The following is a 21,981-nucleotide window of genomic DNA, read 5'->3' as shown; positions in this document are numbered from 1 at the left end:
AATTATTCATAAATACATCATTGCATTTAGTCAAGGATACACTGTATCGAAAATTTCAACTTTATTCCAAAGGTGGGATCTTTGGAGCGAATTTGTGTCACGTGATACAATGTTTAAACACGCTGAAATTGCAATTTAGGAGATCATCCCATAAACGAATCAAAATATTCCAAAGTATAATTACTCATCATCATCATTGGATCGATTTTAATGACGACAAACTACGCCGCAGTTGATTTTTCCAATTTTTTAACAATTAAGTAATCTATCGATGAATCGCTTTCAACTGTCATTCATAATAAATCAAAAATTTAAGATAATTCAACGAGTGTAATCGTTGATGAAAAAAGATCCCTGGTAAGCATGAACCCGTTATTTATCACGGATGATGATGAAGAAGAGAAAAGTAGCTTCAATTATTTTGGTTGTTTATTTGTTTTTTAAACTAAAACTTTGAAAAACCAAACGAAAATCCAAAAATTAAATTTGCTTCTATCTGATTAAAACCTGCAATCATATTTTATATTTGCTCCATAGCAATAATCTCATTCATTGTTTTTGTTATTTTTTGCTTTTTAGGTTCTTTTTCATTTCATTTTATTTGCTAATATTGAATGATCGAAAACTGATGAAATTTTTTTTTGTTTTAATTCACACATCGATTCGATTAAAAGTATGAGTTTATAGTTTTTTCTTTTAATTGTCAACTAATCCATTCATTTTTGTTCGTTGTCAGTTGAAAAAAAATTTAACTAAAAAAACGTGAATACGTATTGTTTTTTGATTTTGATTGTTGAATTTTTTTGTCACATTTTTTGCATAACCACCCCCGAATGCAAACGATTTTTTGATGGAACCATCTCGATCATCCAGTACGGCTTCATCATCATCTGCCCGTAAAGATTAATTCTGGTTGTTTTTTCTAATTTTTTATTGTACTATGGGATTTTTTTCTTGTTAAATAGAAAATAAACGAAAACATCAGCTCAAGAAGTCATCATCAGATTCCCGTTCGCATTTGGATCGTCAACAACGTCGTGATTTGCGTCGTATAAAAAATTCATTGAAAAAATATGATCCCAAGTCCTTTGATGAAATCAATCGTGAACAACAGTATCAAGAACCAACAAATAGCAATGTTCATTTGACCGAAGCCAGCACTAGTGCCGTTTCTTCATCATCGAATTCACAAATCAATCGACCATCTAAAAAAGAACGTCGAGAACGACGTAAACAAGAAAAACAAAGGGATAGAACATCAATAAATCAGGATAATCTAAGTGGCGAACTTCGCCACTATCTTGGTTCAGCCATTAAAAACTCTTTAGGTCATATGCATGATCATATAATTGCAACATTACCAACAGAAATGTCCTTATATTATCAAAAAGTACATGACACATTATTGTTAGATATTGACCACGATGGTGATAATGTTTCAAATCCTAACTTGAATCCAGCAAGTGGTAGACAAATGATGAATGAAATGCATGAATTTATAACTGCTTCATCAGTTGCTGCTGATGTTGAAGCCAGTAGCAATAGACCATCATCATCATCTAATCTCGGTCAACAAGAACAAGCAACATCCAATGTACATTCATTGAGATCTCAACATAGCTATTATACCATGCACAATCCGTATGCACCACCGATGCATAAACCAGGTATTCTGCCCATTAGAGATTTTCTTCATGATCCGTTAAACGCATCGTTAAATACTTTGAATCGTGTAACTAATTTGGTCCGAGTACCTACATCTCAAATCTATTCACATGGCTATAATATTCTCAACAATTTAGCCAGTCCAGTTAATAATCACCCATCGACTTTGCCTACTGTTTCACGTCCACCAGGAACTGCCGAACGAATTGTTCGCAGAGACGATGAAGGAATACCGGCACCGCCACCAGTTTTACCATTGATTCAATGTACACATCCTCAAACTCGTCATGAGCCCCTTGATTTGGAAGAATTTGAGGAAAAAACTTGGACAATCGAATTACTTCGACAACGGGTTTTTCTAGGTGTATGTATTTTTCCATAAAAATAGGCTAAAATAATAGTATTTTTATTAGGGAATTTCTGAAAAACTTCGCCTTCGACTATGGCCATATATATTGGGACTTTATGACGGTGATAATGATAATGAAGATTGCCGTAAGCAATTTGATTGGTCATCAAAGCAAAAACTATTTGAACATTATCGATCACAGTGGCAATCAATATTACCCGAACAAGAAAAACGTTTTATGTTGTTTCGAGAGCGTAAATCATTGATAGGTAATAGTTAAATTTTACATATAGTTTTGTCATAATGATAGTAAATTGTTTTTATCGTGACAGAGCGTGATGTGATTCGTTGTGATCGAGCCCACCCATTCTATAATGGTGATCGCAATGAAAACCTGGACAAATTGAAAGAAATTTTATTAACTTATATGATGTATGATTTTGATACTGGATACGTGCAAGGAATGTCAGATCTTGTTTCACCATTACTTTATGTGGCTGAAGGTGATACCTGTAAAGCTTTCTGGTTTTTTGTTCAGACCATGGAATTTACTGTGAGTTATAAAAAAAAATCTGTCTTTATTTCATGATAATTGATGTTGGTATAATCTATAGAACAATAATTTTGAAATGTCACAGTTGACAATAAAACATCAATTGGAAATGCTATGGAAATTGATTGAATTGACTGATCCAATATTTGCCCAATATCTTGGTATGATCTTAGTTTGAATAAGTGGTATATAATTTTCATATAATTATTATTTTCAGCCAATAATGAATCGGTCAATTGTTATTTTGCATTCCGTTGGATTGTTTGTCAATTCAAACGAGAATTTATGAAATCAAATTCTGATGATTATCAAGAAGTTCTATTATTATGGGAATCAATATGGACTTGTTCATCAATGAAAAAATATTATAAAAATTTACTTCGACAACAATTGGTAGTTGAAAAGACGTCAAAATCAAACGATCAAACTCCAACAACAACGGAATCAAATGTTGTTAATCCACAATTAGATAACATTGATGGAGATAATACAGCAGAAATAGCATCAGATTTGGCTAACAAAATTGACGAACAATGCAAAATTGTTGAGGAAAATTCCGAGTCAATCGATAGCACCGATTCGCAAGAATCAATGACGACAACTTATAGCGGTGGATCCCGACGACTTTCAGACACTGAATTATATGTATTGTGCATATGTTTAGCTATTATTCGTCGCGAACGTGACTTAATCATGGTTCAACGCTTCGATGCCACAGAAATATTGAAGGTTAGTAATTTTGATAAAACATAAAAATTCTAATAATTTGTTCACTTTTAAATTAAAACTGCAGCATTTTAATACGCTTCAATTGACCACAAATTTGAAAAATATACTGATACATGCGGCCAACATTTGGTCATGGCTCATATTCGATGACAATGAAAAATTGCTATATGCTTCATCCTCTCAAGCGCAATCATCAATTGTTGGTGATAATCAAACAAGAAATCGCAATGTTGAAGAATCACATTCATCAAACATTAGTAATCGTGATCAATCATCGCCAGCCAATGGAGATGAAGAATTCGATCTATTACAAGATCTTCGTCTACCATTAGATCGTTCAGCCAATGGATCATCATCACCAGCCACCATACCAAATGCACCACTGGCTAGTGATGACTATTATATTTTTAGTTGAAATCATTTTTACATCTCTTAAACAAATACCTTTTTTCACTCTCTTAAAACTTAAAATTGATTTATTTTAATTTGCGAAAATTTATATGATTCCTGATTTCCATTAAAAATAAGTCACAGTTCTGCGTGTTATGATTTTAAATGCATCCAAAATGCTGTTTTATTTTTAGTGTATAAAAAAATTACAACCAACAATGGAAATATTCAATATACACTTTTATTTGGCAGTGATAAATTATATGGACATCATGTAACTTGTTCGATTGCATTAAAGAATTATAAATGATTAGAAAATCAACAGATTCAATTTCCACCAACCAACCAAAAGCCAGATCATTGGTGATAAAATATTTTTCGTGGTAGTACTGTTTGCTTGAAGTATACCATGATGATGATGATTATACGGTTGCGTTAGATTCTGTTTTGTAATTTGATTGATGCTTTCCTCATTATTATTATCATTATCACAGATCAATTTGGAATCCAAACATGTGGTCATTATCGTAGTATTCGTTGATTGTCCATTGAATGATGGCCTATTATTTCTATCGTCAACATCACACATAACTTGTTGTTCATTTTGAATAATGTTCCGTTTTTTTAGAGTAGCATATGTCATTGTTTGGGGTGAATTCTGATTCAACAATTCGATTTCATTGTCCGATGATGCTGCTGCTTTTGTTTTTGACACCATTGCGAATTTGGTCGATTGTGTAGCATTCGGTAGTTCATATAGACTTTCATTGGAAGCAGAGAACCCATATGATGGCAATTGCTGTTGTTGTTGTTGTACATTTGTTAGGCAATATCGTGGTTCACTTTGTGAAAGATTTGTCGTGCTATAAGGAGTACAATATTGATCCGAATGATAATGATCAAAATGCTGATGCAAAGGTGTTGCGGTAATACTTGGGTGTGTTGATGTGAATCCATTATTGCTTATATTAGAATGAGCGGTGATTAGTGTATCGTCGTATTGTTGCTGCTGCTGTTGTTCTAATTGATGCTGAAAAGATGAACGTTGATGCTTTGTTCCAGTAACAAAACAAGCGACTAAAATGATCACAGTAAGGACTATCACAGAACATGTTGCCGGTATGACAATGGTCAATGATTGCATCGAGCTAAGTGTGTTTGATCCGCCAACTCCGCCACTTGAACCCATAGAGCCCGAAGAAGCCGAGATTGAATTTTCCGATGTCAATGTGCGTGAGATAGTTTCCAATGGTGGGATCGTTTCACCATCCATGGTCAAGGTCGCAAACATGTAGGTTTCTTCAGTGGTGCCTATGTCGGTTAAGGCAGCCATGTTTAGCAGGTACCATGTGGCAGGTCGTAAATCAACCAATTCAACAAAACGTTGTTCACGAGGCGAGATTTTTGATGAAGCCACAAGCCATTCGGAATCCATTCGCGGCCGATACTTAAGTACAAAGTATTTGATATCACACCCATTTACAAGCCAAGCATCCAGACGAATCAGTGCTACGGTTGAGTTGACAGTGATGAATGAATTCCAGTTCTTCGGGGCTATTGGTACTGAAGATAAATTGTTAATAATCCATATAATTTTGCAAATCTTACCAGAACCCTTGGTGCGAACGGCAATTGCCTGGCTAGGGTCGCCTTTGCCAACGTTGTTGTAAGCAATAACATAGAATTGATATTGCGTGCCACACAACAGATTTGTAAACGTGTATGAGTTTTGTTGAGAATCAACTTGTCGTTCCTTCCACTCTCCAGATTGGGAAGATTTTGCATACAGAAAGTAACCGGTTATCTCTGGTACGTCCGAGTTGGATGTTTGTTGCTCTGCAGCGTATGAATCGTCGGTTGCTTCGATCGACCAACTTAGTTCGACTGAATCATAATTAACGTTGACCGATGTCAAAATTGGTGCTCGTGGCGGATCGTTCACCAAAGTTTCGCCAATCACCTCCTCTGATTGTGGTCCTGGGCCAATTCTATAACAAAGCGACATAAGTTTCAGGTTTATAATCAATGGAATTCGAACCTATTGAAGGCTTGGACAATGACCAAGTACTTGGTCGCACGTCGAAGATCTGTAATCTTTACTTCTTTGTTCTGAGTCGATGGTTGTGAGGATTTTTCCTCAACAACCTTCTTGAACATAAAGTGTTCGTCCAGATCAATGGCTTTATAGCCAACGTAGTAACCCAGAATCTGGCCATTTTGATGTTCTATTCGTGGCGGATGGAATGTGACCTGCAGTGAATGTGCACTTGATGGGTAGACGTGAATGTTTAACGGAGGACCAGATGGCGCTAGAAATAGAGAAAATTTGTAATCTTTGTCTCAGTCCAATTTAAACAGTCCATCCTAACCTTCCTCTTTAGTCGTGATTTTGAGCGGTGGCATTTGAAATGGACCGAGTCCCAACTTGTTTTCTGCCTGAACTCGAACTTCATACGTAGTCATCGGTTTAAGAGAACGCAGACTGATTGACGATTCAGTTCCTATCAATGTTTGTCGGAAAATAGTACCGGCCGGTTTTGATGATGGCTGGTGTAGCTTCCCATTTTGCTCATTGATGTTTTGCTGTTGCAGGTTGGTTGTTGCGTCGAGATGATGCCATGAGGGTAATATTTCCAACCACTGGCGATATTCGACATGATAGGCGAAAATGGGACTGTTGCCGGAATATGGCTGTGACCAAGCGACAACAGCGGACCTGCTATCTAGTTCCAACACATGAACATTTTCTGGTTTCCCGGGTGGTTCTGGAATTGAAACAGAAAAAAATTCAATGATTGTTCTAGCTTCTGATCAAAATTACCTTGAACTATCAACTGAAAGTTGTATTCATCCTTGCCGAAGTTGTTGGATGCCAGACATGTGAAAAGGGAAGAATCGCGACGATCAACATTTGCGATGCGGACAATGTATGAGGTAATTGCTCGATCCGACTGACCTGTCACTCTTCTTAGCAGGTGATACCGATTATCTGTGTGCAGTATCTGTTGTTCAAGCAATGGATCGGATGATAACCGGTCGAATGCGGAACCAAAATCGAGTGGCATTCGATCTTTGGCAACTTGCATCAAAACTGGAAATTCACCATAAGCCTCACAAGCGAATTCGATTGATTCTCCACGTTGAACAGTATGAGCTGAAAACTTACTTTTGAAGTGTGCGGGCACTGTGTTAATGAGGTTATGAGGTTAATGAGAACTTTTTCGTGTTCAAATCTTACCGTGGACTTTGAGCGTGATGACTTTGCTCAATCCTGAGCCTACTCCATTATTGGCCTGGCAAAGGTAGACGCCTGAATCCTCTTCACTCACATCACGGATCATGAGACTGCCATTTTCCAGGGTGTGCATGTGCGAATTGCTGACCACAGTACGGAAGAAATGAACGATAGACGCTGGTTCTCCATCCGCCGGACCTATCGATGATGAAGATAGTTTGGAAGAGGAGGCTAAGCTCGACGATTTGTCATGGGCACGTTCCCACCAGATTCGAGGTTCACCGCTGGCAGAGCAATCTATGACCACGTTTTGACCTTCAATGGCTTCGGTATCGGTGGGTGGAATTTTCCATTTAGGCGGCACTGGGTATCAAAAGTAATTCATATTAGTCAAATACACTTCCAATTTCTGATGTCCTTACCGTTGACCTTGACTACGATTGAGTATGTAGTTACAGCTGCCATGTTGGATGCGATGCAGGTATAGTTTCCCGAGTCTTCGGCGATCACTGAAGAAATGTACAAAGTTGCCGAAAATTCATTAGTTACATCCAACTTTATTCGACGCGAGGCACTTGTGCTATGAGTGTCGTGGATGGGTTCGCCATCCTTGAGGAAATGAATGAGCACTGGAGAATCGCCTTCGACAACCGAACAGGTCAACATGACTCGCATTCCTTCCCGAAGATTTGGCGGGGGATTGAAAGGACTGATAACAGGAGCAACAAGTATTCGAATGAACAGTTCAGCACTGGCAGAGCTAGCACCGTTGGGCCCGGTGACCACGCACCTGTAGGCTCCTTCATCGGTGTTGCGTTCAACTTTTTCGATAACCAGCGTGCCATTCAACAGCGACTTGTGACGATGGTTTTGGGGCAAACGACTGCCTTGATCGCTAGGAGATGATTTCTTGAACCAAACGATCGATTCGAGTGGGTAACCAGCCGCCGGACAATGCAAATGAACTGTGTGGCCCGAAATGGCTGTCAAGTTTTTCATTTGACGGACGAACGCCGGACCGTAGACGTTAATGCGACCAGAGTGGCTGATTGAGTGGACATCGTTGGACGCTGTGCAAGAATATCTAGAAAAGCAAATTTGATATTGAAATCTGATAGAATTGATCCGACTTACATGCCACCATCTTCTGTACGAAGAGAACTTATGTTGACAAAACTGTTGACAATACCATCGCCATTGACATAGTCACCGATTCGAATTCGTCCATTTTCGACTAATGGAGCACCATCCAACGTCCAAACAATTTGCGGCAGTGGTGTGCCAGTAGCTGAACACTTGATCGACAAAGGCACACCTGGTCGCAATGGTTCGGTGATCGTGAAAACCGTGATGAATGTGGGCGGATCATCGGCCAACGCCAACTCACCGCTCGCTTGGACCGATTCGAATTCATTACTGACAATGCATTGCTGACGAATTAAAAGTTAATTTTTGCAGATTTATCGCTATTGAAATACTTACAAACATGCCACGGTCTTCACGACGAACTTGTCGAATCTGGAGCAATCTATCATTGTGCGATAAATGCACACGATGGTTTGCATGCTGACGATTACTTGCGGTTATTGCTTGCGCAGCCATTAATGGTCTAGCGTTCCGGCGCCAATGAATTTGTTGAACTGGCGAACCGCCGGTTATCGTGCAATTGAATGCTACATTATCACCATCGGAAGCTAATATGTATGATGGGGTCATAGTGACACTTAATGGCGCCTTGACAACCAGTTCCATTTCAATACGATCTTCACCCATTGAATTGTTGGCAACACAGACGTAATAACCGGAATCGGCGATGGCTACATCACGAATGAAAAGTGAACTATCCACTTGAACGAATCGACCTGCCCGGCTAAGGCGATACGGTGTAATGTATTGCTCTCCGTTGAGCAATTCATTCTTGTCATTTATATCAATGGATCTGTTGTTTAGTGGAACCTGAAATGTCCACAATTGAAGCCGTTGCAATTTGTTTCCATCGATTAACGTTGAAAGAAGGCTATGATGAGAGGATGATTGCAAGTCGTTTGATGTTGGTTTGATGCGATACCATGTAAAAGATGGCCAAGGTTGAGCTTGGGCGACACACGGCAACTCGATTGTCTGACCGACATTGGCAATAATTTTCTGTCTACCGGGACTGTTGAAGATGATTTTTGGCGGCATTTTTGTCTGTGGCTTTGTGACAATCAATCGTCCATAATTGGCACTTAATTTTATCATTCCACTTAAGGTATGCTTCGTTTGACATCGAAACATCATTTTTTTCTTCCGTTTATGACTATGATGGTGGCGATCTTTTTGGATTTTTTGATCATCATCATCATTATTATTATCATTATCATCATTATCATTGACATCATCATTGTTGATTCGATGTATATGAAGCTCACCATTGGGCATGACACTGTAACGTCCACCTACAAAACGAATATATTGATTCATTGATTGATTTTTTCAAACTTTTTTCGAAATGAAAAGTTTTCATTATTTTCCAATGTATGGTGTGGAAAAAGTTTTTTTTTCACAAATCTAAATATCTTGGCAATTCTGGTACAACCAAAACCAAATTTTTTCTCTCTAGAGAAAATCTTTGTGGTTCGTACGATCAAACATTCTATAGTGAAGGATCTTATCTCGCCGATAAAGATGTTAAACACAACAAAAATAAAATAAAATCTGAAATGTGTTTTTTCGGTTTTTCTCAGGTCGATTCGAATGTTTATTATTAGTGTATATGTCAACTCTATATCGAAAACTCGAACAACAAAAATTGATTGATTAGCCTGAAAAATAAGTAAGTGATATGATTCGAATAAAAAAAAATCTTATCTCGGGTATCAGTCACTTGTGTTCGAATAAAACAGTGAATATTGATTTTTTTCTCTTTTCTGAACAAATTGATCAAATTTTTTATGCATCATTAAATTGAATTGAATGGAAAATTTTTACCTCCAAGTAGATTAGAAATTATCGGATGATCATCATCACCATAACGTAGCCAATTCGTTACATGAATATATTCTCGTGCAAAACTTGGTATATGACATCGAAGAATCTGGTTTATGTTAATTTATACAGTTAAAATCGATAAAAAAAACAGTTAGATAAAATTTATTAAAAAAGTAAGATTACACACTTACTCCTGTATTCCCTTCAATAGCAAAATCATCATACACTTGAATTTCATATGGTTGACGAACACCTGAATTATTAAAATAAATGAAAAAAAAATAATTAACAACTTTGCCTATTTTCTTGCATTTCTATGCAGTGTTTTTTAAAATAATTCAAATCCTGCATTATTTTTTTTCTCCTTTTGCACTATAAAAAAAATATTTCGCTCTATTTTTGTCGTTGACGATTTTATTCTTTTGATCTCAATTTCGTTGCATCGAATAAAATCCACCAATATTTGAAATATGAGAAAAAAAAACGAAAGTGAGGATATTGAAAATTCATTCAACCAGGAAAAAATCTTTCGTTTTTCACTTGCACAATTTTCTGTCCAAATTCGTTTTTCGCTAAAGAATTTCATCTGATGTGAGCATAATATATTTACTCAAAAAAATATTCAATGATCTCAAGCTGCTCATAGATTTTTTCTTTCTCAAATGGTTGATGTAGCGAATGAAAAAAAATGATGATTCCCGTTATTTTTTCCGAAATTAAAGTAAAGCATATGTCCAAACGATGATGATGATGATGATGATGAAAAAATGATGCTAAAAATTTTTTTTGGTTCGATTTAGTGGCCATCGGTTTATTTCAAAATAGAATTGATGAAAAAAATATTCGAAATAAATTTCATGCTTCATTTGATTTTCATTTTATATGTGGATAAAGTAAGTCTTTTCTCTTGCTTTCTCAGTATCATTACCTTTTTTTCAACTACCGTCATCTTTATCACTTATAGATTTCACTTATATTTTTCATATTTGTTTGTTTATCGGTGGCAAGATTTCCATTCGATTCATTCATCCATTCGATTGAATTGAATTCGTTCATTTTTTTTCATTTGACAAGTCCATCCAACCAGACCGATCCATTTATAACTCATACATACATTCAGCATTTCTCGTGGTCGCCTAGTCGGTTGAATGGTTTTGTTGATTTGACTTGACTTTTCTTTTTTTCCACTTTCTTTCATTTTTTTCATTCACATTTTTTTAAATACTGCATGATGATATTTTTCGCCAAGATCTTTTATTATCGAATGACTGAAGACGATTCATGATTATGAAATGAATGATTTTTTTTAAATTCTTGCAAGAATTGAATTAAAAAATTTCGACCGGAATTTTGTTTCTATAATTTTTTTCTGGTCTTTTTCAATCCACACCGATATAATTCATTTTTTTGGATGATGACATTTTTTCCCCTTCATTCATTTATTATTAACTGATTTCTTTTTTTTCCTAAAATTCGTTTTATCTGTTTTGTTTTTTGTTGTTCATTCACAACATGTCTGATGATCATTTGATCTGATAATCATTGATTACATGCATACACCGAAACACCGATATAACAATATAACGACACTGACACATAAATTTATTTCGTAGAGAGAAATAAAATCGACCGAATTCTAAAATACGACTTCTCGTTATATATGGTTATATATGGTATTAATAAAAATAATAATAACCGAACTTGGATAATAATAATAACAATAATAACACTTGACCATCACACACACACACACACACAGATTAATTGCTCTAATAATAACGATCTTCAGATCATCATCATCTACAGACCATTTGTGTGTGTATTACACACAGGATTTTTTTCCATTTTGCCTATATTTTTTTCAACTATATTGTTAAAATAACAAAATTGATGATCATTTCTCATCATACTCTGAAACGAAAAAAGAAGAAATAATAATAATAATAATGTGTTATTGTTGTTTATATCGAATCAAATAAGCCTTCAAGACCCACAACAACAAAAATTATACGAGAAAAAAAAGACAACAACAACAATATCAATCCATTGATATATTTCGATATATGTAAAAGTTCATTATACTTTATCCATAAAAAAAATGTTGTTGTTGATGTTTACCATAATGTAGATATAGTGCGTGCATTTGGATTATAAACATCCACAAGAAAAAAGTGGATAAATCTAAGGAAGCAACAAAAAAATAACGGTAATATATTGATAGGCCATAATAGCCTGACGAAATATGGTTGTTGTTACTGTTTTATTATTATTATTTTTTTTCTGGCAATAGAAAATTAATGATTATAGATTTTTATATATAAATTGAACAAGAATAAAAAAGAGAGAAAATAGGATAGGAAATGTAAGTGAATAAAATTCTTGATGTTAATATTTCGATAGTAGATGTAACCATTCTTAATGTTGTCATGATGATCTTTAGGATTATTTTAATTATACATTACTATACATTACGAGTAGGAAAAGATTTTTGTATATTGTTTTGTAAAACTCTATTTTTATCACCATTATCATTATTTATTATCAATATTTTATATTGATAATAGTAATTTCATCATTAATTTCATCTGATGAAAATTAAAATTGAAATATCCAATCAAAAAAAAATATCAACAACAACAACAACGGAAAAAATCGGTGACACTGTTTTTAAATCCACACAAGATGAGAGAAAAAAAGTGTCAACTAATTAAATTTGTTGTCTGATGTTGAAATTATTGTTTCAATAAAACGACAAAGATTTTTCATTTTTCAATGCTTTCAATGACATTTGGATTGTAATTGTTTGAAATGATAATTTCTTTTCTATTACTTTTCTACTATAAATACACATTTGTTCTAAATGTTCGATCCATCCATAAATAACATCGATCAATCTATCCATCCATTCGTTTCTTATCTATTTTTTTCATTATTATTATTGTATTACTCTTTTTTTTATACTTGTTTTCAACATAAAACACATTCATAGTATCGAAAATACCATTAACCGTCAAAGTGTCCATTCGAAAAAAAAGTATACGATGATGATGACGATAAGTGATAGTCAAAATGGAGAAGAGTAAAAGAATGTGGCGCCTATGGCTTATGTCAAGTTTTTTTTCATTTCTCATTTCATAGATGTGCTTTTATGTTTTGAGGAGGAGGATAACAAAAAAAAAGCTGTCATTCAATGTTGAAATGAATTTTTTTTCTTCACTTTCTCGGTTAATATGTCGAACATTTTGATGATGATGTAGATGGTCGTTTTATTGTTGGATATTAGCAACAAAAAAAATTTATGGAAAATCGTAAAGTCAAAATATGTGATGGTCGAGAAAAAAATAACATCCATACATTTATGCATTTTTTCAATGTTTATTCGAATAGGTCGTAGAAAACCAAAACCAACAAAAAAAAGAAAGAAACGAATCTCATCTCTCAAAAAAGAAGAAAAAATATTTGACATTCATGAATTGATTTCTTGAAAATGAATAAAAAAAAAGTTTTACCCTCCGTTGTTCTTTGATGTATCCACAAACCAAACCAAAAAAAAAAAAAAAAATTCTCTCTCTTTGGTCAAACCCAAAAAAGAAGAAATATTCATAGAATCGATCGATTTGCAACCTTTTAGAAGATGGATGAGTTTGACAAATATTTTTTTTCTATCAATTTTTTTTGACTTTATATTATACTAGAATCTGTTTTTACAATGAAAAAAAGAGATTCATTGTAACAACAGATTTAACACTGGTTTGCATACACACAAACAAACACACACACACGCACACCCAAAAATCCAATTGGCCATCATTGTCAATGACATGTCAAATTGTGATTGGAATTAAAAAAAAAGAAGAGAATCGAAAGATGAAGAAGTTTTTATAGCAACTCAATAGACTGAATATATGTAATAAATGTGGTTGAAACAAAAGAGAGAAACTGATCATCACTGTATATTTTTTCATTAATGACTCCACCTCCTCATTTTAGCAAATCATTCATCCCAAGAAGAAAAAAAAACTTTGATAAGAATTTTTCAGAAACAAACTTTTTTTCTGGTCCTTTTCAATTTGTGTTTGTTCATATATTGGTATTCCTATTGGTTCTTGTCATTGATATTCTTCTTTTATTTCATTCCACTAAAATGATAATTGTTAATGTGAATAATTTTCCTTGTCTCTTTCAACAATATATTGAATTTTTCTTTTTCTAATTTGTCAGTCAATCAAGCTTAGATTTTTATCTAGTCATTTTGTTACCAATAATAATATGTCATCATTGAAAATGAATGTTCAATTCTTTCTTCTCGATTCGAAGAGAATATATTATTCTTCTAAGGCCTTTGGCCATCATTCGTGATCATAATAATTCATGATAATAATGATAATAATATTAATGATTGGCTATTTGAATATAATAAGCTAACAAATTTCTTATAACTTATTATTGAACATTGATTGAATTTTCAATCAAACGAAGAAAACAAAACAAAAAATAGAAAGAAAATGAATCGAGTTGATGGAAAAAAAGATTTTCGTTTGCCATTTTAGCAATCATCATTATCATGATTATCGAAACTATAGAGTTTCAAGCAAATAAGAAAACGAAAAAAAAAACACTTATATAGTTTTTTCGTTACGAAATTGAATTGATTAATCAATCACATCACATTTCAATGATAAAATTCATAATCTGAATAAATGATCATATATTACTTTTGTTTCATCGATTTGAAAATAACATTTTTTAATGTAAAAAAATTTGCTTATCACTTACTGGCACGAATATGAACATCAAGACTTTGAATTGATCCAGCTTGATTGGCAGCTATACAACGTACAATACCCGAATGAACATCCTGTCTATATGTTGATGCTGAAAACGGTAAATATACAAGCTGTGTTGTTAGTAAATCTTTACGTATTTGCCGTATTCCAGGTATCTGTACTAATGGTGTTCCATCTGCTCGTGTCCATGTTATTGTTGGCGCTGGTATTCCTAATCATTTTCAATTAATAATTATTCTGTTTATTAAACATCTAAATTTACCTTTGGCACTACAGGTTATAATACTTCCTGTATCATTTAAAAATATCACCAAACTAGGTGGTTCAACTAAAAATTCTGGTCCACGTTTTTCTGGTTGAATTTTATTTGATGATAATGATAATGATTGTGATAATGCAGCTTGAGCTTTATGCGAAAAGAAGAAGAAAAAAATGAAACCAGAAAAAAAATTTAATGCTCATAATAATAGGTTCTGATTTATTTTTCAGGATACAAAAAAAATGTCAAAAAATTTAAAGTTTGTTATCAAACTATATTAAAAACAATACAAGAAAATGAAAATATTGCATTTATTATGCACATGATCATTATTGTAGAGAGAATTTAAATTTCATCATTAATTTTCATCCCGCTGGAATTATACTGAAGAACTACTGTTGTGATGCTCAAATAACAAATTAGCTATGCATTTACAGGAATAAAATGACAAAAGAATTTATATTTTATCAGTTAGTTTTTTCTACTAATGATTATCATAATGATGGTAATCATAATGATGATGATGATGAAGTCTTAAAGTTTTACTTTTTCAATTTTTCATTTAGATTTTTTTATAGTGGTAAAATAAATTAATGTATTTGTGCTTTGGTTGAAAAAAACCCAAAAATGACAAACCAGTGAAATTTTTTTCCCCTCAACTAAAATCAAGTCAAGTTAGATTATTTCTTAAAGTGAAGTGAATAAATGAAAAAAACAATTAATATTAGTTAAGATATGTGGTAATATTCAGGAAAGATTCCCAACAAAAAGAAGAAGAAAAGACCTTGTTAGCTTGAATAAGTTGTTATTAAATACAATGGCTTAATATGAAGTGAATAAATTTCATATTCATTTGGGTTTTCTTTACTCTAGCTTTATTTTTCTTGTTTTTATTTATCTCTATTGTGAAAAATGAACAAGGATTCACTAATTAAATTGTTATTAATCATCACCACAAGCCTTTCTTTTCATCGTTTCAGTTTCGTTTTTTTGGCTGCTTTGGTTATTCATTCACTTATATCTTGAAAAAAAAATCTTGAATTTTCTTTTCTTTTCTTTTTTCTTTATTTTTGGTACAAAATCCTTTTTCATTTGGATTCTTGGATTGTAAGAAAAATATTTATGAATCTGATCGTTTGGTTCTATCAATGTTTTCAGTTGTTGTTTTGTTAATATTATTATGATGATGACATATACATTCAGGGATCAACATTTCTATTCGGATGTCCTCGACATTCTGTTTTTTTTTCTCAAAAAGAAAAACCATCATATCATTTCTTATCATAGCTTCTCAACATCTATAGGATTAATATTTATTTTATATTGCTAATAATAATAATAATAATAATAATAATAATAATAATAATAATAATAATACATCGAATTAGTTTCATCATCATCATTTCATCAATTCATTTCGATTCGAAATACAATTTTGTATCGAATTTAATGTTTCTAACAAAATTCATATCGTTTTTCTGTTGTAGTTGTAGGTTGTCAGAAGAAGAGAAAAAACGAAAAACATAAAAAAGTCAAAAAAAAAAACACTGGGATTAGTTTGGATTTAAAACAAGAAACAAAATTATTAAATTAAGTATTTCTTTTAGACAGTTCAAGATTTCGATAAAAATTTATACAATTTGATAGATTTATAATATGAAAAGAATCAAATAAGAAAAGAAATAGAAAAAAAAATTCTATATACCTTGTTTATGATGAAATATTACATTCAAAATGGTAATAATTATAATTGAAAATGATGATAATGATGATAATAATATTCTATCGTTTGATGTTTTTTTGTTCATTAAACGTTTTTTCATCTTTTTCTTCATTTCTGTTTTGATTTTTGTTGTTGGTGCTGATGTTGTTTATTTTGTTCGATCTAATTCGATCAATAAACTTATTGATATTCATTCATTCTAATATTATTCATTTTTGGTATGCAAATTTTTTCTCTAATATAAATAAATTGTTTTTGCATTAGAGTAAAACAAGGAAAGAATAATGAAGAAAAAAAACAATCAGATTTTTCTTGCTTGCTGTTGAATTGAATTTCAAATTTTGAACTTTCAATCATGTAAATCACTTAAATTTGAACATCAAATGTATGGACACGAAAATGATAAAAAAAATTTGTACCAAAAGAATTTGTCACATTTTTGTTGGGAAAAAATCTTGCTTGCAATTTATTCAGTATTCGAACATACATACATCATTTGACAGATTGAAAAAAATTTATAAATATTTTAAAGCGAAATTTTATTTTATTTTTTCGAAAAAAAACCCATTGAATCAAATGAATATCAATTGGTTTTTCAAATTGCTTTGTTTTCATCGATAATTTTTCAAAACAAAACAAGAAAATATTTGATCCACACAATTCTGTCGTTAGATTCCAATGTGCTTACGATGCAAGATCATTCACCGAACAAGTCTAAATGTTTACTGAGATTCATTTTTATTGGCGCTCTAATTTTTTTCTATCACTTCACGAACTTGAATCGAAATAGATTTTGGATATTGTTTTTTGGGACTTGCGTCGTCAAAAAATTCTGCCGGTTGCTACACTGTTATATAAAATAATATGAGTGTGTAGCTTTTATAATGAATTTTTTTGCACCACTAGCAATTTTTGTTCATTTTCTTTTCTTATTCTGGAATTCCTAGTTATCTGAATGATAAATTTCATAATAATAATAATAACTTTATTCAAGCGATTATCTTTTCGGATATTCACAAAATGATAAAAATTTACAAATTATCAGTTTTGATATGGGAAAGATGTTCGAAAAAAAACATCCACATTGGTTACCTGTTATAAACACAGATAATCTAGTTTAATTTCTGCTCAAACTGTCCACCCAACACCATCATAAGTGATTTGTTGCACACGAACTTTTTTGGTTTTTGTTTGCTAATTTACTACCAATTCGATGAAATATGAAACAAAAAAAAAGTATTGCTAATAATTTCTGTAACTTATTCGCATTGGCGCGATTTTTTTCAACTAAAATTCTTTTCTTTGAATGTTTTTAAACAAAAAACAAACAAACAAATGAATGAATACTGCTAAATTTTCAATTTAAACTAATCATAAGATATCAATCTATTAAGATTCATTCATTTGGAATTATAAAAAAGTTTCCTGAAAAAAACTCTTACATTTTCATTGTCAAATTCAGCAAACATTTTTATCACTATTAGTTTTGAATCATATTTTTTTTTGTTTGTCATAACTTTATGGATCAAATCTCAAATATCGTTAATAGTTTTGTTTTGTTTTGTTTGTTTTGTCTGGCAACTTCAAAAAAACGACAATCGCATTTCAGATGAAAAAACTTTTCACTTTAAAAAAAGATACTTTTTTAAAAAGACCTGTTCTCAGTGATCTGAATTCTTTTTGCTATTTTTGCCGTTGACGACGACGAAGGCAAAGATAATAACGATGATTTTTAAAGAGAAAAAACAAAGACTTTAAAATTTGAAGTAAAGAACAAAAAAAAGTCGCAATAACAGAATTCCTGTGACTAAATTGTTAAAATGAATTGGAAGACTTGAAATTGTTTTGAATTTTTTTCTTATATTTTTATAAATATAATTTCAATTTTCATATAATATTCCAGTCACGCATCAAACATCTTACATATCGTATCCAGGTATGAATAGTTTGAATTTATAAATCATTCGTGTTGGTCAGTTATTAAATTCAATTTTTCGTTTTTTTTTCTCACTGAAATTCCAAATATTCTCATATTATGACTGAGCAAACATTTATTTTGCTGATGTTTTTTCTCATTTGATTAGATACAAATAATAATAATGATCATTCGGATGTCATGTTTTATGTTTGATTCAAAAAAATTCAAGTAAGTGAAATATTTCCGGATTATTAACACATTGATTTTGTTGTTGTTTTTTTTTATAAAGTACAGATTTGAATGATACAAATCCTTGAAGGCATGTTGAAAATGTTTTTTTTTCTTCTTGCGTTTTGTAATGTGTACAAAGAAAACAAGACAAACACTTTTAGAATATTTAATCGTAAAAGTGAGAATCACAATCTGAACCACTCGCATAATAATAATCTTGGGTAATATCATCAAAAACCACAGCAACCACCGTCATTTTCTTATTTTCATAATGATTTCCGAATGTTTATTGTTGTTATAATTTTCGCATATAATAATAATAATAACAAATAGCCACAGGAGACAATTGAAAACTTGTCAAATAATGTTGAACCAATATTTTATATTTATTTTTTTCTCGAATCGAAAGATATTATAAAAAAAACTATCCATCACTATAGATGAAGAATACGTTTTTTTTTGTTCATAGAATAATAGTTTTGGTTTTTGTTCAATGGCCATCAGTATTTTATTCCTTTTTTTCATTGAGAGATCGAAATTTTGGACCAAAATAATAATAATAATTCCTGAAATCTAGTCGAAAATCATTGCTAATGATGATGACGATTGTATTATGGTATGTATAAACATTTTTCGGCTAAATTAAGAGAGAGAAAAAAAAATCTGAACATCTCTCGGGTCTGCACACCCATTCAACCATCCATCCATACATCCACCCACATAACAAATGCACAACAAAAAAACTCACGTATATATCATTGATGTGATTGCCATTTAGTTTGATGGCCAAACGTGTATTATGGTTTTCCAATTTTTTTTCTTTCTCTTTCTGTATTTGTTTCTTATAGAAGACTTAGGTCTTTTTTTTTGGTATACACACACACACACAAACCATCATTTGGCACATCTGCTGCCCGATTGATGCCTGCTGTTCATTCATTTGAATCATTTTCCAGCCATTTGATTTTTCGATTGGAAGAGATTCTTTTTTTTGAAAAAAAAAGAATTTCTTATTTCCATCCAAAGAAAAGACGATTCAATTCTTGATATATTCTTTTTGATTCTTTCCTGTTCAATATATCTATTTTTGAGATTTTTTTTCTTATTTTCAAAATTCGGTTTCAATTTTTTTCTCTTTTTTTTAGAACGATGAACCTTTACCGAAAGATTTTATTTTTTTTCAACTAAATACAAAAAAATGGATAAAAAAGAAAACAACCAGCCGTTACCCAAAGAATCGGTTACCATTGAATCAATTTTTATTTCAATTTCTCACATCTTCTGCTGAAGCACTACACACACATACATTATACCGAATCTTACTCTAGTTTCTTCCTTCCTGTCTAGTTGGTTTTTATGTATGTTTTTCTCGTAGAGACAGCAAACATCTCCGCACACACTTACATTTACATTCATATGAATGAAACAACTGAAATTGAAACATTCATTCATTCATTCATTTACCAATTCAATTCAAATTCGTTACTAGTATATTTTTTTCTCTGATTCGATACGATGATTTGTTGTTGTTGTTGTTCACGTCCGTTTGTCTTGGTCTTTTTTTTTGTCTATCCAAAATAAATTGTATGAATTTTTTCGTTCTCAATGATTCTATTGATAATGATAATGATGGCTCTCATCATCATCATTGAAATCGTTTGATTCAGTTGTAATTCAATTTGTTCGCTTTCTTTTTGCTCTCTCTCCCTTTCAATACCACTTAATTTAGACTTGATTTTTCTTTTTCTTCTCAGCAGAACAAATAATTTGAAAATAAATGATAAGTACAAATCAATCGTGAAAAAATCTATGAATTCAAACAGAATTTGTTACAGAAATAAACAAAATATTAACCTTCTTTTTCCAAAATTAATAATTATGTTTCTGTGTTGATCGGTTATTAATATTTTTTATTTTTATTTCCAAAGTCATCATTATAATTTTCAATAATTTATTTTCATTTTCAACATAATTATATTTTTCCTTATTATCAACGATTATCGATCATCAATCACATCGAATATTGAAAAAAAAACTGATTGAATCAATCAAATCAGATAAATGAAGAATCTGTGCAAATAAATTTACACATTACATCAATACATTCAATATCATAACATGGTAAAATATTTTCATCATCATATCCAATAATCAATTTTCTATCGTTTCTATTCATCAATAAAAAAAACTAAATGATATTTTTCTTCAAATAAAATCAATGTGTTTTTTCTTTCTTTCTTTCTTTCATTCGAAACAAAATGAAAAAGAAAAGAAAAACACACACACATTGATTGTTTACGTTGACATTTATTTTTCTCCTATGAATTATGTTGAGAATTTGTTATCGATTTGTACTCAAAATAATAATAATAATAAAATCGATACATATGTCATTTATAAATCTAAACAAACAAACCAAACATTTACAAAGATGGATGAAAAACAAAACTTATCTATAAAATCGAATCTATCCGATGACGGGAATATAAAATAAATTTAAAAAAAAAAAAATGTTTCATTTCATTTCATTTCTTCAATTCATTCTGTTGTCATTCTATTCGATTCGTATTTCAAACCACATTTTCAAAAAAAAAGAAAGAAAAGAAAAAGACATTTTTTCGGCTGTTGTATTTTTAGTATTTTATGCGTGTGTGTATGTAATATTGCAATTCGAGGAATGAATCAAATGTAAATGTTTCAATAAACGACAATGATTGTCATCATCATCATCATCATCTAGATTTTACAATCTAGATCTAGATTCTGGATTCTAGATCTTGCCCACCAACAAATAGATGATAATGATGATGATGGTGGTGATGTTATAACATAGAATGACAAAAACGAAACGAATTTGAAACTTAAACGACAATGACGATCATGTTGATGATGATAGAAAAAAATTGAAAAATATTTTCACACACAATCAGATACAGATAGGCAAACCAGGCAAAATAAAATGCAATTTTTATTCCACACATATACGGAATTCTGTTATACCATTTATGTTTGTGTGTGTGTGTGTGTTGTTAATGTCGTCTTTGTCATTTTAAAAAAATATTTCGTATAGTATTCGGTTTTAACAACAACAAAAAAAAGCTACACTGCCGTTATTGTGTTGAAAAAACCGAGTAACATTTTTTTCTCAACAATCAACCAAAAAACGAGCGAC

At 31.7% G+C, this 21,981-nt stretch overlaps 2 protein-coding genes across 3 annotated transcripts; one reads left to right on the top strand and one right to left on the bottom strand.

Moving 5' to 3' along the window:
- The first annotated feature begins 197 nt into the window (after window positions 1-197).
- Window positions 198-3,852, top strand: LOC113798222 (uncharacterized). Of its 2 annotated transcripts, XM_027348726.2 has the most exons (9): window positions 216-357; window positions 580-673; window positions 737-896; window positions 966-2,029; window positions 2,079-2,283; window positions 2,347-2,567; window positions 2,629-2,728; window positions 2,785-3,296; window positions 3,361-3,852. In XM_027348726.2, the coding sequence occupies exons 3-9, from the start codon at window positions 851-853 to the stop codon at window positions 3,709-3,711; spliced, it is 2,499 nt and encodes an 832-aa protein (XP_027204527.2). In that variant the 5' UTR covers window positions 216-357; window positions 580-673; window positions 737-850; the 3' UTR covers window positions 3,712-3,852. The 2 variants fall into 2 exon arrangements, with proteins under 2 accessions (XP_027204534.2, XP_027204527.2); XM_027348733.2 differs by lacking the exon at window positions 580-673 and having other exon boundaries at window positions 198-357; window positions 874-896.
- On the bottom strand, window positions 3,840-17,063 carry LOC113790593 (cell adhesion molecule Dscam1-like). The gene is made up of 14 exons (XM_075824667.1): window positions 16,643-17,063; window positions 14,941-15,084; window positions 14,668-14,889; window positions 10,083-10,144; window positions 9,892-9,997; window positions 8,404-9,359; window positions 8,056-8,351; window positions 7,344-8,005; window positions 6,925-7,284; window positions 6,508-6,870; window positions 6,056-6,451; window positions 5,725-5,995; window positions 5,295-5,674; window positions 3,840-5,249 (listed from the first exon to the last, which is right to left on the bottom strand). Exons 1-14 carry the CDS (start codon window positions 16,770-16,772, stop codon window positions 3,997-3,999), a joined length of 5,601 nt encoding a protein of 1,866 aa, XP_075680782.1. The 5' UTR covers window positions 16,773-17,063; the 3' UTR covers window positions 3,840-3,996.
- Window positions 17,064-21,981: the final 4,918 nt, after the last annotated feature.

This window comes from Dermatophagoides pteronyssinus, unplaced genomic scaffold (genome assembly GCF_027571235.1).
Source record: "Dermatophagoides pteronyssinus isolate colony J.1.1.1.1 unplaced genomic scaffold, Derpt_VIB-CSIC_2022.12 sq0002, whole genome shotgun sequence".
In the NCBI taxonomy this organism is placed as follows: domain Eukaryota; kingdom Metazoa; phylum Arthropoda; class Arachnida; order Sarcoptiformes; family Pyroglyphidae; genus Dermatophagoides; species Dermatophagoides pteronyssinus.
The sequence above is the reverse complement of the archived record's forward strand: the minus strand, read 5'-3'. Positions and strand labels throughout refer to the sequence as shown.

What these genes read in the sequence shown, in the direction of transcription:
- LOC113790593 (XM_075824667.1), bottom strand. Translation starts at nt 16,772, where the DNA reads ATGAAGAAAAAGATGAAAAAACGTTTAATGAACAAAAAAACATCAAAC. An exon ending in CTATTGAAGGGAATACAGGA is followed by an intron (nt 9,998 to 10,082) that starts GTAAGTGTGTAA and finishes AACATAAACCAG; the next exon opens with ATTCTTCGATGTCATATACC. An exon ending in AATCACGACTAAAGAGGAAG is followed by an intron (nt 5,996 to 6,055) that starts GTTAGGATGGAC and finishes CTCTATTTCTAG; the next exon opens with CGCCATCTGGTCCTCCGTTA.
- LOC113798222 (XM_027348726.2), top strand. Translation starts at nt 851, where the DNA reads ATGGAACCATCTCGATCATCCAGTACGGCTTCATCATCATCTGCCC. An exon ending in TTCAGACCATGGAATTTACT is followed by an intron (nt 2,568 to 2,628) that starts GTGAGTTATAAA and finishes TATAATCTATAG; the next exon opens with AACAATAATTTTGAAATGTC. An exon ending in ATGCCACAGAAATATTGAAG is followed by an intron (nt 3,297 to 3,360) that starts GTTAGTAATTTT and finishes TTAAAACTGCAG; the next exon opens with CATTTTAATACGCTTCAATT.